Raw genomic sequence first — 15,585 nt, forward strand, 5'->3', positions numbered from 1 at the left:
GCAATGCCAAAATAGTTGTTTTGAATGATGTGTTAGTGAAGTATACGTTTCGGCGTTTCTTTCGGAATCGTCTTATCGTTGATTCATAACTGCAGTACGGGTTTCAATGCTCACAGTTATGAATCAACGATTCTATGAATACGGATAATATTTTATTTCATACGGACGAATAAAATACGCTAGGAGATGTTATGATTGATTGCAATGCTGTACAGATTTGTGGTTCACGTAGAAAAAATGTGCTCTGCGTAATTGCATTGTGATTTGATTTTTTAATTTGATGAGACATTCTCTGTTTAAGCCAACTATGATCCATATCTGTGTGCTATCCATAACTGTGGGGTGACTGTAAGATGGGACATTCATGTGACATACTGCTACTTCAAATCAGGCTCTCAAATCGTATGGCTCGTTTTCCTTTGTATTTCTATATATTCAATGAAATTACAAGACATATTTTCCAACAGTAAAGAGTAATTTTTTCATAGCAATGGTTTTGCTACTGCGCTTCCGTCATTTCAACATCGTCCAAGACTAAGTCATCCAACATTTCCTCCAGTGTGATTCGTGGTACCGATGGATCCGGCATATCGTTCACATCCACCGGAATAATCTTAGAATTGTCCTTGAAAATGTTAACATTCTGTCGCAAATCAGGATCTTCCTCCAAGTCTTCCAGGAACTCATTGTAATCATTTTCGATGTCCGTATCCAAAGCCACATCTTCAGTAAGATGTTTCAGCTTCCAGTTTCTTGTCTGTTTCCTGGCAGACTTATCGTAGTACTTCTTAATCAACAACAGATCCGGAACGGAATCCTGCTTCAGCTTTTCAAAATCAGCATTGTTGATGTTGGCATCCTGCAAGTCGTAGCCCATAACCGAATCGCCAGGCTTCAACAAGTGTCCCAAGTGGGAACGAGTGTGAATAGTATTCTCATTGATGCCCAGCTCAGAAGCCTTCACTACCCAAACATCGGCCAGTACGTGACGGAATGATACCGGGCCCTGTCCAGGGAAATTTTTCTTCTCATTGTCACGAACGATTTCAATGTCCATCACGATGAACTCAATCATCTGCTTGGGATTACAAATTGCCTCAAACGGGTTCTTCCAAAAGGCCATGTTTTGAACCTCTGCCAACTGAGCCGTTCGTGGATCCATCAGGTGGACTGCATTGGCCACTTTAGTTACCAAACAGATTGGAGAAATATGTCCAAGTTGTTGCTGCAGCTTTTTGTTCAAGCACACAAGACTTCCTTTCGAAATCGGGACAACGTCCAACGCATACGAATATTTGTAATTGTAAGAGTTGCTGTGAATATCATGCGAAATCAGTTTCTTCGAGTTGGTCACTTTTACCGGAAGCACTGCTTGTACAAAATCGACCATTTTCCTGGCATGGGCATCGGTAGCGTAGTAAAAATCCAATCCTCCGGAAGGTGATGGTTTGATACCCAGTGTGTTTTCGTGAGCTTTGTGCTTAAGGATCATTTGTTCCAGATAGAACAACGTCTTTTTGTTGATGGATTTTTGACGAACTTGTACCAAACACCGCCAAAAGTCTTTAGCTTCCGTCCGGTGGCAATCATCGCACATTTGATTGTTGACAGTGAATTCCACTACGAAGACCTGCTGCAGCACCACTCCATCCATAACTTCTCCGTGAACTGTCAGCTTTACCTTTATCCTCTTGGAATGAGGCTCTGTCCAAACGAAGCCAGCATCGACCAGCTTGACTTCCTTCAATCCCTTCAAACGCTTCAGGCAAACCGACAACAGTTCCTTCGATTCCAAACTGCATTGGACCCATTCGCTTGGGGGATTCAGATAGCGTTCGCAATTTCTGCAGAAAAATACCACTGCCTGTTTCGGAATGTTTGCGGTGATGTCCACATGAGTCCGCAGGCAAGCTACGCACATATTGGACGGATTTGGCTCGATAGGAGTACCGCATTCACAGCAGAGGCTGAAACAGAACGGAAAATGAGGTTATGGCGAAACAAAATTTCCACTTTCCTTTTAATTGCAGCTTACATTTTATTTTTCGTTGAACTACTGGAAGCCACAGAAGAGCCATCGCTGGCGTTCATGTATTCCATGATGGAAACGTTTTTACTTGGCAATCGACAGAAAATCCAAGCAAATTTACGCGAGATATGGGAGCAATTCGCTCCACACGAGTAGCACGTAAACACAAAAAGAGCAAAACTTTGCAGCTCGAGGACTGGAAACACAACATCTGTCACGATGACATTTTACTGCAGGGGTGCATCAAATCAAGGTTAGTAGAATGTCTACACGCAAACCAACACGATTAAAAAAAAAGAAATAAGGTCTGTCTCAATGGACCTACACAGCAAAAAAAGTTGTTGAATATTCGCTCCCAAGACGACAATTCGTCCGGTGGGGTGTGCTGCTGTCGTCATGATGATGGTTGACGAGAGTAATGTCAAACTCATTCATGGTTTCAAAACATTCGGAACAGAATATTTATTTTCACCGCTTACTTCACTTATGTATAAAATTGAATGAGATCCAATGGTAGAGAATTCATTTATCTACCCAATGGTATTTTTAGGGGCAGCGGAGAATGTCCCGAAGCGTGTTTTATTCTAGCGCAAAAATCGCTCAGGCGAAAGTTCCAATAAAACCAACCTCACATATCCTGATTTTCCAACCTCAAACTAGTGATCCTACCAGCCGGATCTCAATTTTTATGAAAGTAGTGCAATAATACAAAAAAACAAACGTAAGTAGAACATAGAGAATGGATATGCCTACCTTTTCCGCCTAACTGTTTCACTGTGAACCGTCTTATATCAGGAAAATAAAACATTTTTCCCTACAGCGGCATGTGATGGATGCGTGAAAAATCAAATCTCTCATCATCTGACTAGTTGCGCTACCAAAGTATAGATGGCTAACAGTATGTTGCGTTTTGCGATTGGAAGCGTATTACATCGAAACTGCTGCAACCAAGTCGTTCCCTCGGTTGAGGGATATTACACGGCTCGACGTACTCGCGGGCAATTGGTGTAATAAATGTGATCGATGTAATTTTTCCGATGTAATATATTCAACGTACACGATATGATGTAATCGATGCGATGTAATTATGAAAGCTATGTAATCAAAACGATTTAAGCAACAAAATGATTGCAAATTCTGCTCAATGGTTGATCAAATTGCCTTTTTATCCATTTTTGCACCTAAATCTCATTTATGATATAAAACGCGTTTTACTCGGAAATCAGAGTTACCAATTAGTATTTTTTGCTTATTCAAAAATGGATAAAAGGTAATTTGATCAGCCATTGAAAAGAATTTGATGATATAAATAAAGAATGTTTAAACGAAAAGTATTAAATTGTATTTATTTGTTATATATTATCGTTTTTAACAGTAATAGGCCTTCGTATTGATAACCAGAGTGATGATAGCGAGAAGACGCTCGATCTTGTGTGCTGACTTCCTGAGTAGACTGTGAACCATTGTGAGCTGGTCGTACAAGTCTTTTGAGCCTGTACAAAAAAATAAAATAAAATATAACGTTAGTAAAATGTACTGTCTGGTATTTTTTTAAGTGTAAAATGTGACATTTAATAATAAATTGTATAATCCAACAGTGCACTTCTTATTTTAGCTTTGTGCACTAGTAGAGAGGTTAAAACAAGAAGATTGAGTCCATTTGCTGACGGATTAATCAGTTCAGTGCTTCGGAAAACGTAAATAAGGGTAAAAGTTGGCCATTGTGACGGCCATATTTGGTTTTCGAGATGTTTCACTATAAACATCTCAGGCTACAACATTTTTGTCATGTTCGGTTATTCGTTTTTCAAAACTAAAGTGGAATATGAGACAATTGTGAGAAAATGAATCAAATTGGTATCATCTATTTTGAGCATTTATTTTTCTCGTATACCAACTACTAATCTTAAAACTCAAAAATACATAATTTTGATAATCTTGAATACTCTAAAATACATGATTATGCAATAATCTGAAAATTAGACTCAACGATATGTAGGGGGAAGGCGGGGCAGTATGGTCATATGGGGTATTATGGGCCACCCTTCATTTGAGCTTAAAAACCGATTTGGATCCCGATAACCTTTGAACCTTATAAATTATGCTTCAACTAGGCACAACTGTGAAAACCGTGCAAAAATCTTGTTTTATACTTCATATGGAAAATCTGAAATGCTTATACTACTTCGAAAATCTTATAAGATTTTGGATGTTAAAATAAGCTTTGCATAAAGTTTTGTCTATTGTTTTCATTTTTTTTCACAGTAGTTCACTCTTCCACTATATATAGGCATGATGTGCATGAAATTGAATTCACTAAATTGGATTCTAAAAAAACAGAACTTATATAAAACATGTAGGAACGGGGCAATATGGTCATACCCAGTGAAAGCTACCTTATCACAAAAATAGACAATCAATACATGGCTTTTTTTGCAGTTTCATTGCAATATTACATAACCGCACGTGATTCCCTGGGCTTGGGATTATATTTTCCAGGGAGCGATGAATTTCAACTAGATTTTTTTTTTTTTTTGAAACAACAAGAGAAAAGCTTTACGTCAAAGAAAAGTATATTTGTTTTGATTTCCTGCATTATTGATTCTAATAATTATGCATGTAGCATAAAAACTGTCCCGCCTGTTTGTTGCTCAGTAGAAAACGGTGGAAAATGTAATATTTCCGTTACACTAAATTATATTGAAGTACATGGCGTTAGGATAAATTTTGTTCCAGAAGTTCACTGCCGTTCTACGCATATTTGTCCCGCGGTCCATAAAGTTTACATAGAACATGGGATAAGTAGGTGTAGAAGGGCAGTTTAGGTCATCGATTTTTCGTAACAGTTTTGGAGTATTCGAAACTACTATCATAATTAATTTTAGTAAGTTTTGACCATCTTTGCTGCCTAAGTATTTTTCAGTATTGTAATCAACTTCTACAATAGCTGATGACCTTTTACTTTGTCGCGGTTAAATAACATTCTTCTGTTGAATGGATTGGCGCAAGTTCCCTGTACTTCTTTTTACCAAAAAAGAAAGTAAAAAAGTTGTTCTAAAGCGATTATTGTTGTTTATTTTCTAAAAGGAAAAACAAGTTCAAGAGAAGTGGGACCAACAAAAAAGTGCTTTTATTTCCAACAAAAACATTATCACATCTAAAATAGAGTATTTAGTTTTTTTAAGGAAGATTTTATTTCAATGCAAAAATGTGTTGTTTCCAGTTGAATGTCGTTTATAAGCATTTGATAAATTGAAAACATTCAGATTTTTTCAAATGTTTTTTCGTCTATTTTACAAATATAATAAACTCTGTAGGAATAGAGCAAAAAAACACTACAAGCACGAAAAATAGTACGTTTCTTAAGTAAGCTCATTTTTTAGAGTTTTGATCTCTATTTCAATGCAAATCTCTATTTTTGGTTAAGCTATCTAAAGTCTCTGTTTAAATAAAAATTATCTCTAAAGTTACTTTTTGAATCTGATGCAAAATTTTAGATGCTCCAGAGAAATCTACAGAAACTATTACGCGATTATTCCACAAGTTATGATATTTTTCTCAGATCTCGAGGAATGTTTCAGGAATTCTAGTAATTTCCAGATTTCCTCTTGAATGCTTTCAGGAATTTCTCCAGGGATACTACCAGCGATTTTTCAATGGATGCCTATAAGAATTTCTTCTGAATCCTTGAGCACTTCAACGCTTCCATGAAAATTTATTCTAGAGTTTTTGAAAAAAACCTTCCGACATTTTTGCACTAAATTCTACAATAATTCCTAAGTCGATTTTTTATTTATTCTAGACATTTTCATAAAAATTCCTTCAAATATTCATCCACGATTACTCTTAGAAATTGCTCCAACAATCCTTCACACATTGTTCGATGATATATTCTATAAACTATTCCCAAGAATTTCTCGATAAATTTGACCTAGCATTCCTCAATAAGTTCTTCCAGAAATTTATCTTGGAATTTCTCCAGCATTTTATTAACATATTGTTACTGCGGTTCAAAAATTTCTCTAATAATGTTTCGAATAAAATTGTTTGATCACCATGGATTCGTCAAAACTTTATTCAAGGTTCAGGGATTCAGTCCAAATTTCTTCTATTTATTTCTTCAAAACGTCTTTTTTTTTTTACCTAATCATTTATTTAGCAGGCTCAAGCGCCCTTAGGCATTACGGAGCCGGATTGAAAGGATTTATTTACAAAATCATATTTGTTTCTTATAGAACTAAGTTAGTTTTGGGGAACCGTAAAACTCGCGGATTGGTCGAGGTTAAGGAATACAATCATTTTGGAAGGGATGGGAATTTTGGTTTACTTGTTGATCTTCAACAGCAGCATGTTGTTGAGGCGTTATTGCTGCTGGTCAACGCAGAGTGGACATGACGACAACCTGTAACGGTACAAACAAACGGGTTTCGAGGGAAACAAGGTGGACATCCAAAAAACGGGAAGGGGTATACGAGGAGGACAAGCGGAACAAAAGGCATATTATCAAACAAAAACGTCGATTTGCTTCAAAAACTTGTAAACAAGTAACATGTAGTCAAAGTCCAGTCTACCCAACACATCTCTAATGTCTTCCTTGTCTGGTTTTCCTCGGGCCCTGAGAGATGTACATAGATTTGATCTGGCAATTTCGTATTCGGGGCAGTACCAGACAACATGGTTGATGTCTTGGTAACCAGCTCCACAACCACATCGATTATTGTCTGCGAGCCCTATTCGATAGAGATGCGAGCCTAACGAGTAGTGGTTGGACATCAGCCGACACATTATTTTGATAAAGTCGCGACTCATGTTCATCCCTTTAAACCACGACTTCTTTGATACCTGCGGGAGAATGGAATGTAACCACCTGCCCAAATCCCCTTTCTCCCATTTTTGTTGCCAACTGAGCAAGGTCTGCTGACGAGCAATTGTAAAAAATTCTTCAAAGGCGATTTGTCGATCATAAATATCGCCTTCCATAGCGCCCACCTTGGCCGGAATCGAGCAATGCGAGGGGACCCAAACCAAGGTGATGGTATGATTCGACAAAGCACTCAATTTAGATCGTATTTCACGGAGAAAATACGGGGAGTACTTTACCGGCCTCATTGAACGTATAGCCTCGATGGAGCTGAGACTATCCGTAAAAATGAAATATCGATCAGAGGGAAGAGAGGCAATTCGCTCTAATGCATAGTGTATAGCCGCTAATTCTGCGACGTATACTGAACAAGGGTTCTGAAGTTTGTGGGCGGCGCTTTGAAATTCGTTGTATACACCAAATCCAGTGGAATCATTTGTTTTTGACCTGTCAGTATAAAACGTTCTGTTGCTGCTGACCTGGCCGAACTTGTTTGCAAAAAATAGTGGTATGACCTCCGATCGGAGCCGATCTGGAATTCCATGGGTTTCTTGCCTCATGGTCAGATCAAAACCTACAGTGGAGTTGGAGAGATTTGGGAAGCAACTACGATTGGGAGCATTCAAAGAAGGGTTAATCTCCAGACTCATGTACCAGTAGTACAGTGTCATGAATTTTGTTTGAGGATTTCGTATCAAAACGTCTTGTAGGACATTATTTAGAGATTCTATTTTTTTAGTTATCTTAGCAATTTATCAAGAATATTCTAGGAAGAATTTCATCAAAAATTTAGAAGGTCTTTCAGAGATCTTTGTAGGAATTCGGCGTAATTAGAACTCGCACAAGTTTAATCTGAGGTTATTCTAGGAATTTCTTTCGAAATTCCACGCAGTTTTTGCAAAACAATCTAAAAAATTTGCTTGAAATTTCCCTTGATGAATTTGAATGAAATGAACAAAAATATTTGAAGACTTCATGGAGAAATAAAAAAAATGAGGAGTACCTGAAGGAATTTTAAATTCTCGAAGATGCTCTAAACGGGAAGCCTGGTGGAAGTCATAGGGAAATAATACAAAAAAAATGGGATGGATGATATCCATAGAAAAAATCCAGATTGAACTGTTGAAGATATCTTAAACGAAATTCTTGAGAGAATTACTCAGAAAGTTAGTGAGAAATATCGAAACAAACTAATGAAGAGATCTTCGGAGTAATATACAGTCAGTAAGGTAAGGTAAAGTAAGTTGTTTGAAGTTGGTGTGTTCTGCAAGCTTGCGTAACTTCTGAAAGTGAATAACTTTGCCGAACAAACCAACCACCCTCAACTTACCGTTTTTAAATTAAATCAAAAACCTCTTGGTTACTTGCTTTTGTTTTTGATATTTCAGCTCAAGTACTGCATTAGGAAAGTATTATGTTAAAATCAATTTCTGAAGGATTATTCTAAAAAAAAACTATAAGGATTCTCTCTGGGGCCTTCCTTAGCCGAGTGGTTAGAGTCCGCGGCTACAACGAAAAGCCATGCTGAAGGTGTCTGGGTTCGAATCCCGGTCGGTCCAGGATCTTTTCATAATGGAAATTTCCTTGGCTTCACTGGGCATATAGTATCATCGTACCGGCCACACGAGATACGAATGCGAAAATGGCAACTTAGGCAAAGAAAGCACTCAGTTGATAACTGTGGAAGAGCTCATAAGAACACTAAGCTGAGAAGCAGGCTCTGTCCCAGTGGGGACGTTAATGCCAAAAAGAAGAAGAAGAAAGATTCTCTCTGAGAAATTGTAGAATTCTCGAAGATTTTTAAATATATTTCTTTTTTAATAGAAATTTTGGAGATATATGAGAGAATTTTAAAATAATTCCTGGCACCAAGAGAACAATGTTAGGAGGAGTCCTTGAAGCAATTTCTAGGCGTCCTTGAACAATAATCTTAAGCGATTTCTAGTAGTAAAATTTTTTGCAAGACCTAATTGAGACATTCCTTGAGTAACTACTGGAAAAATCGTTTTCAATTTTCTTAAGGGTTTTTCTTACGGGTATCCAATAAATGCAGTTCTTAAATTTTCTTTCCAAAAGTAATCTAAAATACAACTTGGAATATTTAAAGGAATACGTGGAGAAATCAATATATGAACTAAACTTCTTCTTTCTGGCGAACGTAATCCCACTGGGACAAAGCCTGGTTCTCAGCTTAGTGTTCTTATGAGCACTTCCACAGTTATTAACTGAGAGCTTACTATGCCAATGACCATTTTTGCATGTGTATATCGTGTGGCAGGTACGAAGATACTCTATGCCCTGGGAAGTCAAGAAAATTTTCAACCCGAAAAGATCCTCGACCGGTGGGATTCGAACACACGACCCTCAGCTTGGTCTTGCTGAATAGCTGCGCGTTTCCCGTTACGGCTATCTGGGCCCCCTGAACTAAACCTTTTTAATTAATTAAGGGGATGGATTGTTAGAGTATGTTTAAGAGAAAAAAAAACTACTAATTTAACTTTAACACTTCATTTTTGCAAAAAAACTAAATCACTAGCTCGCTTTACTAGTGATTTTAGTATTTTTTTTTTTTTACAAAAGTTAAGTGTCAAAGTACAATTAGTAGGTTTTTTCTCTAAATAAATAAAATTTTTAAAATCATTCCTGGTGAAATTTTTTAAGAACTCTGTTGATAAATTGTGTTAAGAATTTTAGAGAAATTACTGTAGATAATCTAAAAAATACTAGTAAACCCTGAAAAGAATTGCACGAAACTATTATGACATTTTAGGAAGAATTTAATTCTTGGCGGAAAGTTAGGAGGAATTTCTGAATGATTAATCTGAAGAAATCACTATAAGAATTCCCTCTGAGAAATTGTTCGAATACTCTTATTTTTTAAAGATTCTGAATATAAATTCTAGTGATATCTGAGAAAACGTAAAAGAATAATCTTATAAGGAATCCTTAAAGCAATTTCTAGAATTTCTGACACAAACATCTTTAGCGACTTGTAGAAGAGTAACCACTTAAGAATTAACTGAAGATTTTTGCAAGAGTTACTTAAATTTTTTCCATTGTAATTTGTAAAAAAAACGTTTCAAGTTATCTTGTTGTCTGAAGAATTTTTCTTACGGGTATCCAATGAACGCAATTCTTATGTTTTCTTTTAAGCATTTAAAAAAATAAACAACTGGGAAGCGAACTCTAAAACAACAATTTTTGAAATCATTCCTGGCGGAATTTATTATCAACTCTGAGGAGGAATTGCGTGAGAAATTTTAGAGATATTACGATATAAAATCTATAATTACTCAGTAGAAATTCTGGTGATATCTGAGAGAATTAAAATATATTTCCTGGAACAAATTTTATTGACCAATACTAAGGGGAATTCATGAAGCAATTGCTAGGCGCTCTGAAACAACAATTTCAAGATACATAAAAATATTGTTTTGCTAGAATTTAGTGTTTTTTGTTTAACGTTTTAATTAAAACATACATTAAAACAACAACTGAAAGAATACTCGAAGTAATCATTCCTGGTGGAATATGAACAACTATGTGCAGGAATTGTGTTGTAAGAAATATTTGTTAAAATTCTAGTATACCTATAGATTATACACACTTAAAATAATTCGCAGTATCCTGTGAAATAAATCACCGAATTTGAACTGTAAACAATAAAAATACAGATTTTCTTGTGAAATCTACTATTTTACCGACAAAATCTGTGAAATTAAACCCGTCAAAAACTCGTGAAACTCGAATGTTGTTGTTTACGTTAGAAAGGATTACTATAATTTTACCAGACTAACAAGAAATTATTGCCGTGTGTGAGTAAACTGTAGAAAAATGAGACAATGAGTCAAAAATATGAGCCAACTCATCCATGATTTTTTGACTGCTGAGCTGCGTGATTGACATCTCACGCATGAAAAATCTCAAGCGTGAGTTATTAGAAATTGAGTTTTTACAACACTACTTGGAATCAACTTTAGAGACAAGAAGTGTAGACTAGAAAAATTACCATCGGTGCACAATATTCCGCTTATTAAAGACATGTTATGTGCTTTCGTAAAAATAACTGTTGAGGGAGTTCGGGAAAAAATCGTCTTAATTCTCTTAAGGATTTTTCTTACAAGTATCAAATAAAAATTCTTTAGTTTTCGTTACAAAAATGTAAAAAATAACAATGAAAGGATATTTGAAAGAATCTTTGGAGAAATCAACAAATTTAGAAATTTGCAAACTCTGTGCAGGAATTGCGTTAGGAATTTTGAATGAATTGCGGTAAAATCTAAGAACTACTGGAAGAATCCAGAAAATAATTGCATTACCAAACTGTTATAACATTTCTGGAAGAATTTAATTCCGAAATGAATTTCTTAAGGACCATACCGAAGAAATCACTAAGAGGATTCTCTGTGGAAAATTTTTGTTTAACTTTCCTAAGATTTTTGAAAGATTCCTAATTATTTTTATTTTTTTAGATATCTTTAGAAATTTTGATCTAAAGAAAATAATCTACAGTGGTTACACTATTATGGGTCACCCATTGATATAGGTCATTTGCATTTACATTGCATGTGGAACAGAGTGACTAATAATCGTGACTAGGTGACCCATAATAGTGTGGCCACTGTAATTAAAAATAATAATTCCTGGAACCAATATCAGAGATCTTAAGATGAACCATTGAAAAAAATTCTGGGTGTTCCTGTCCAAAATTCTTAAGCAACTTCTAGAAGACTTACATAACAAAAAACCTAAGATTTTTTTTTTGCGAATATTACATACTTGAGAAATTTGTTGAAGAATTTCTAAAAAACATCGTGGATAATTCTCTTAAGATTTTTTCTTACGAGTGCCGTGAATCGCAAGTCAGTCCCATCTGCATTTTCGTCAAAATTGAGTTGAGTTCAGTTTTCAACATCTCTTCCAATGCTCTTTCAGCTGCACCAATAAAATAATATGATTTGTTCGGAAAAAATAGGAAAAACGGCAAGTCAAATTGTCCCATAACGAAAAGTAATCGCATATCAGTCCCACTACAGACTTTTGAACCGTGGAACACAAAAATGTAACTTGTTTTGATCATCTTTATATTTTTCTCGGAAAGATATTGTAGTGAAAAGCAAGTTGTGAAAGTTTCACCACGTTTCACCAAGATTGGAACATGTAGCAATCACCTGGAATTTTTTGAATATTCGTATGGAAAACGAGTTTGAAAACTTCACAACCCACTTTCTCAATGCCTACTTTTTACAGATGGGACTGACTTGCCATTCACGGCAGTACAGACGTGATAAAAAAAACAACCAGAAGAATATTTCAATGAATCGCTGGAGGAAGCTATAGAATAAGTTCCCGAAATTATTTCTAGTCGAATTTATAAACAACTCGGTGTAGGAATTGCGTTACTAATTTTAGTGAAATTACAGGAGAAAATCTAAAGATACTGAAATAATCCGAAATAAGGCATTATCAAACTATTTTGACATTTTTGGAAAAAAAATCTTCAAATGAGTTTCTACAGGATTATCCTGGAAAAATGTCCAAAAGGATTCACTGTGAATAGTTTTCGTCAGAAGATGATAGAAAGATTTTTAATAGAAAATCAAGGGACATCTTGAAGCATTTATTTAAAAAAATAAATGAAAAATAGGCCTTGCAGCAATTTCTAGGCGTTAAAAATCATAAGGGATTTCCAGAAGAGTTAGAATGATCAAAGTATTTTGGACAGATCGTTACGCGTATGTTATTTAGCCACTTCCATTTGATTTTGCCGTAAATGTCCAAATTATATACGCGTAACGGCCTGCCCAATATACTTTGATCACCCAACTTGAGAAATATATGAAGTATTTTTTGCTAGAATTACTTTAGATATTTTGAAAAAAACAAATCGTTTTCAATTATCTTAGGCATTTTTATTACGGGTATCCAATGAATACAATTTTTGAGTTTTCCTTAAAAAATTACATTAAAAACAGCTGGAAGAATACTTGAAAGAATCTAGGGAAAAATTGCGAAATCATTCCTGGTGGAATTCATAAACTTTATTTAATAACTCTGTGGATGAATTGCGTTAGGAATTTTAAAGGCAATGTGGTAGAAAAGCTAAAAATTACTGAAAGAATCCTGAAAATAACTACATTAGAAAACTGTTGATATTTTTGGAAGAACTTATATTTTGGTCAAATCCTCAAATGAATGGACCTTCCAAAAGGATTCTATGTGAGAAATATTTGTTTGAATTCGAAAGATTCTTAATTATTTTCAATTTTTATAGATATCCTTAGAATATCTATCAAAAGATATCTGAAAATAAAAAAAAAATCCGCAAAAATCAACAATACAAAACAAAGAGACTTCTAGAAGAATAACTTGAAAAATCCGAGGAGAAATTTTACTTTAGAAATTCCTTGAGGGATTTCTGAAAAAAAAACATCGTGGTTAATTCTCTTAAGGGTTTCTTCTGACGAGCATCCAACGAATTCAGTTCTTGAGTTTTCTTAACTAACAATCTTAAACATCAACTTAAAGAATACTTGAAGGAATATCTGAAAGAATCTAAAAGAAATCATTTCGGGCGGAATTGTGGATGAATTGCATTAGGAATTTTAGAGGAATTACGTTAGAAAATCTAAGAGTGCGACTTGAGTGGACGCGAAACGCATAGCAAAGCGTAGATTGCATGGGAACGAATAACAATGATTAATAATGAATTATAAGAAAAATGCTTCTTCTGGGTAAAGTCTCTTCAAACAAAACAAAAAAAATCGTCAAACTCCAATGGATTTTTGATTAGCTATGCGTGTCGCGTCTACTCTAGCCGACACCTAAGATTTACTGTAAGAAGCTTTAAGGTGAAGATGCATTGAAGCCAAACCTAGAACTTTCAAGAGCACAAGTCTAGAGAACCAGACAATCGTCTGTGCTGAAAATTTAATTCACTGGTCACTCGGTGGTGGTCTGGATCTGCATCTTCACCTTAAAGAATTGCATTAGAAGGCTGTTGATATTTTAGGAAAAAATTGAGAAAAATATTTTTTGAAGTCAGAAGTTTTTTGTAAGATTCTTAATAAATATTCTGAAGATATCTGAGAGAATTTAAAAATAATTTCTGGAATCAACTATAGAAGACAATATTAAGAAGAATCCTTGATAAGAGTAGAAATCTGGAGAATGTTATAAAATTGACTTGCTTACCCAATACACCAAAGGTGTCTCGCGTATTACGGTCAGGGATGGTACTTCTTCTGCCATATCCGCAGCGCTAAACCGTGGATCCTTGTCCGACTGGTGCACCAACCCGAACAACTCGCGCTGCAACATCCACTCGGCGCTTCAGTGGATCTATATGACAAGATGTCCTTATGAGCCCCGGAATGGTATATAAACTTCAGCTGGATTCCTGATTCTCCTGCCTGGTGACGGTCTCCGTTCGGGCACGTATGTCGGAGCAATCCCGTTGTGGTTTTCTTTCCGAATCCATCCCGATGAAAGGTTTTCAGTCAGCAGGAACCACCGCCTTGATTCTAAGATTCGCTTTGACCGGTGCTATTGCGATGGAATCGTTATCTTCATCCAAACAGGTTGAGTTTCCCGGTATCTGTTGACGGAACGTTGCTGTGGGGGAAGTTGTGTACATAGATATCTCCATCTTCCAGTTATACTTTCTTTTTATTTGTTCTTCCGGATGATTCGAGGTCGAGAATTTGTTACCGCAACATGGTACAGCGAGCGGCTACCGTAGCACGATCTCCGATCCATCGCTGGTCCGAAGTGCAGCAGGCGGGACGTAGTTGGTGCCAACGCATTTGGTGGACTACCTGCTGATCTGGTGTTGGTGGCGGTTTTTCGTACTCGAACCGTTTTCCTTTCGCTCGATCTGGCATTTTCCCGATTCTTGATTATCGCAGATTAATTCCTGACGGCGTTCTCTATGGCTTGTAGGCTGATTTAGATGTTTCTTTATTTAAGAATGCTGAAATTTAAAAGAAAAAAGTTTCTAGACAACATATTCCCAATGAAGGAAGGGGGAGCATCACTACGGCAGATTTATTTCAATGTTCTAAATAAATTATATACTATTTACTTACCTGATTACAATGTATAACATTGCCGTCAATGATTTTCCTGCAAAGTAATGATAAATTAATTGAAATAACAACATAAAATGCAAAAACTTACCAAACAAACAGCATTCATCGGTTGCGGTAAAATAAAAATGGCAGCTTGTTAGTCCGAGCCGTCCGAGCACAACAAAATCAGAACTGTGTTGCTAGATTCAATATCGCATTTCAAAAATATGCGATCATACATCGATTTCGTGTAATTCTACCCAACTTAGTCGGAACCACTTGGTTGCAGCTGTTTGTGTGTAATATTCACATTCCTTTAATGTAAATATTACATATTCCCAACATAATGAAAAAAACTTAATTCAATTTTTGTGTAATTTCAGAATGATGTAATATAACATCGAACCGGTGTGATTGTGTATCTGGAAAACACGATTACATCGGAATTTTTTTACATCAACGGTATTACATCGAGCCAAATTACATTATTTTTTGCTGTGATAGTGAATTCGGCACCGCTCAAACGTCAAATTAGTGAACTCGTGCATTGGTCCATGGACCTTTGCACGAGTTCACTACTTTAACGTTCGAGCGGTGCCGAATTCACTGGTTTCCATGGTCACATA

General features: G+C 35.9%; 1 protein-coding gene and 2 long non-coding RNA genes across 3 annotated transcripts; all 3 read right to left on the bottom strand.

The window, feature by feature from the left end:
• Positions 1–400: 400 nt before the first annotated feature.
• LOC5576896 (60S ribosomal export protein NMD3) lies at positions 401–2,221 on the bottom strand. The gene is made up of 2 exons (XM_001662946.2): positions 2,036–2,221; positions 401–1,967 (listed from the first exon to the last, which is right to left on the bottom strand). The coding sequence occupies exons 1-2, from the start codon at positions 2,098–2,100 to the stop codon at positions 500–502; spliced, it is 1,533 nt and encodes a 510-aa protein (XP_001662996.1). The 5' UTR covers positions 2,101–2,221; the 3' UTR covers positions 401–499.
• A 1,135-nt stretch (positions 2,222–3,356) lies between these two features.
• On the bottom strand, positions 3,357–14,406 carry LOC110677050. The gene is made up of 2 exons (XR_002500917.1): positions 14,085–14,406; positions 3,357–3,522 (listed from the first exon to the last, which is right to left on the bottom strand). It is a non-coding gene; the product is annotated as an uncharacterized LOC110677050 (long non-coding RNA).
• A 6-nt stretch (positions 14,407–14,412) lies between these two features.
• Positions 14,413–15,453, bottom strand: LOC110677049. Its single transcript, XR_002500916.1, has 3 exons — positions 15,069–15,453; positions 14,978–15,014; positions 14,413–14,862 (listed from the first exon to the last, which is right to left on the bottom strand). It is a non-coding gene; the product is annotated as an uncharacterized LOC110677049 (long non-coding RNA).
• Between the last annotated feature and the right edge of the window lie 132 nt (positions 15,454–15,585).

Source organism: Aedes aegypti, chromosome 1 (genome assembly GCF_002204515.2).
Source record: "Aedes aegypti strain LVP_AGWG chromosome 1, AaegL5.0 Primary Assembly, whole genome shotgun sequence".
In the NCBI taxonomy this organism is placed as follows: Eukaryota; Metazoa; Arthropoda; class Insecta; order Diptera; family Culicidae; genus Aedes; species Aedes aegypti.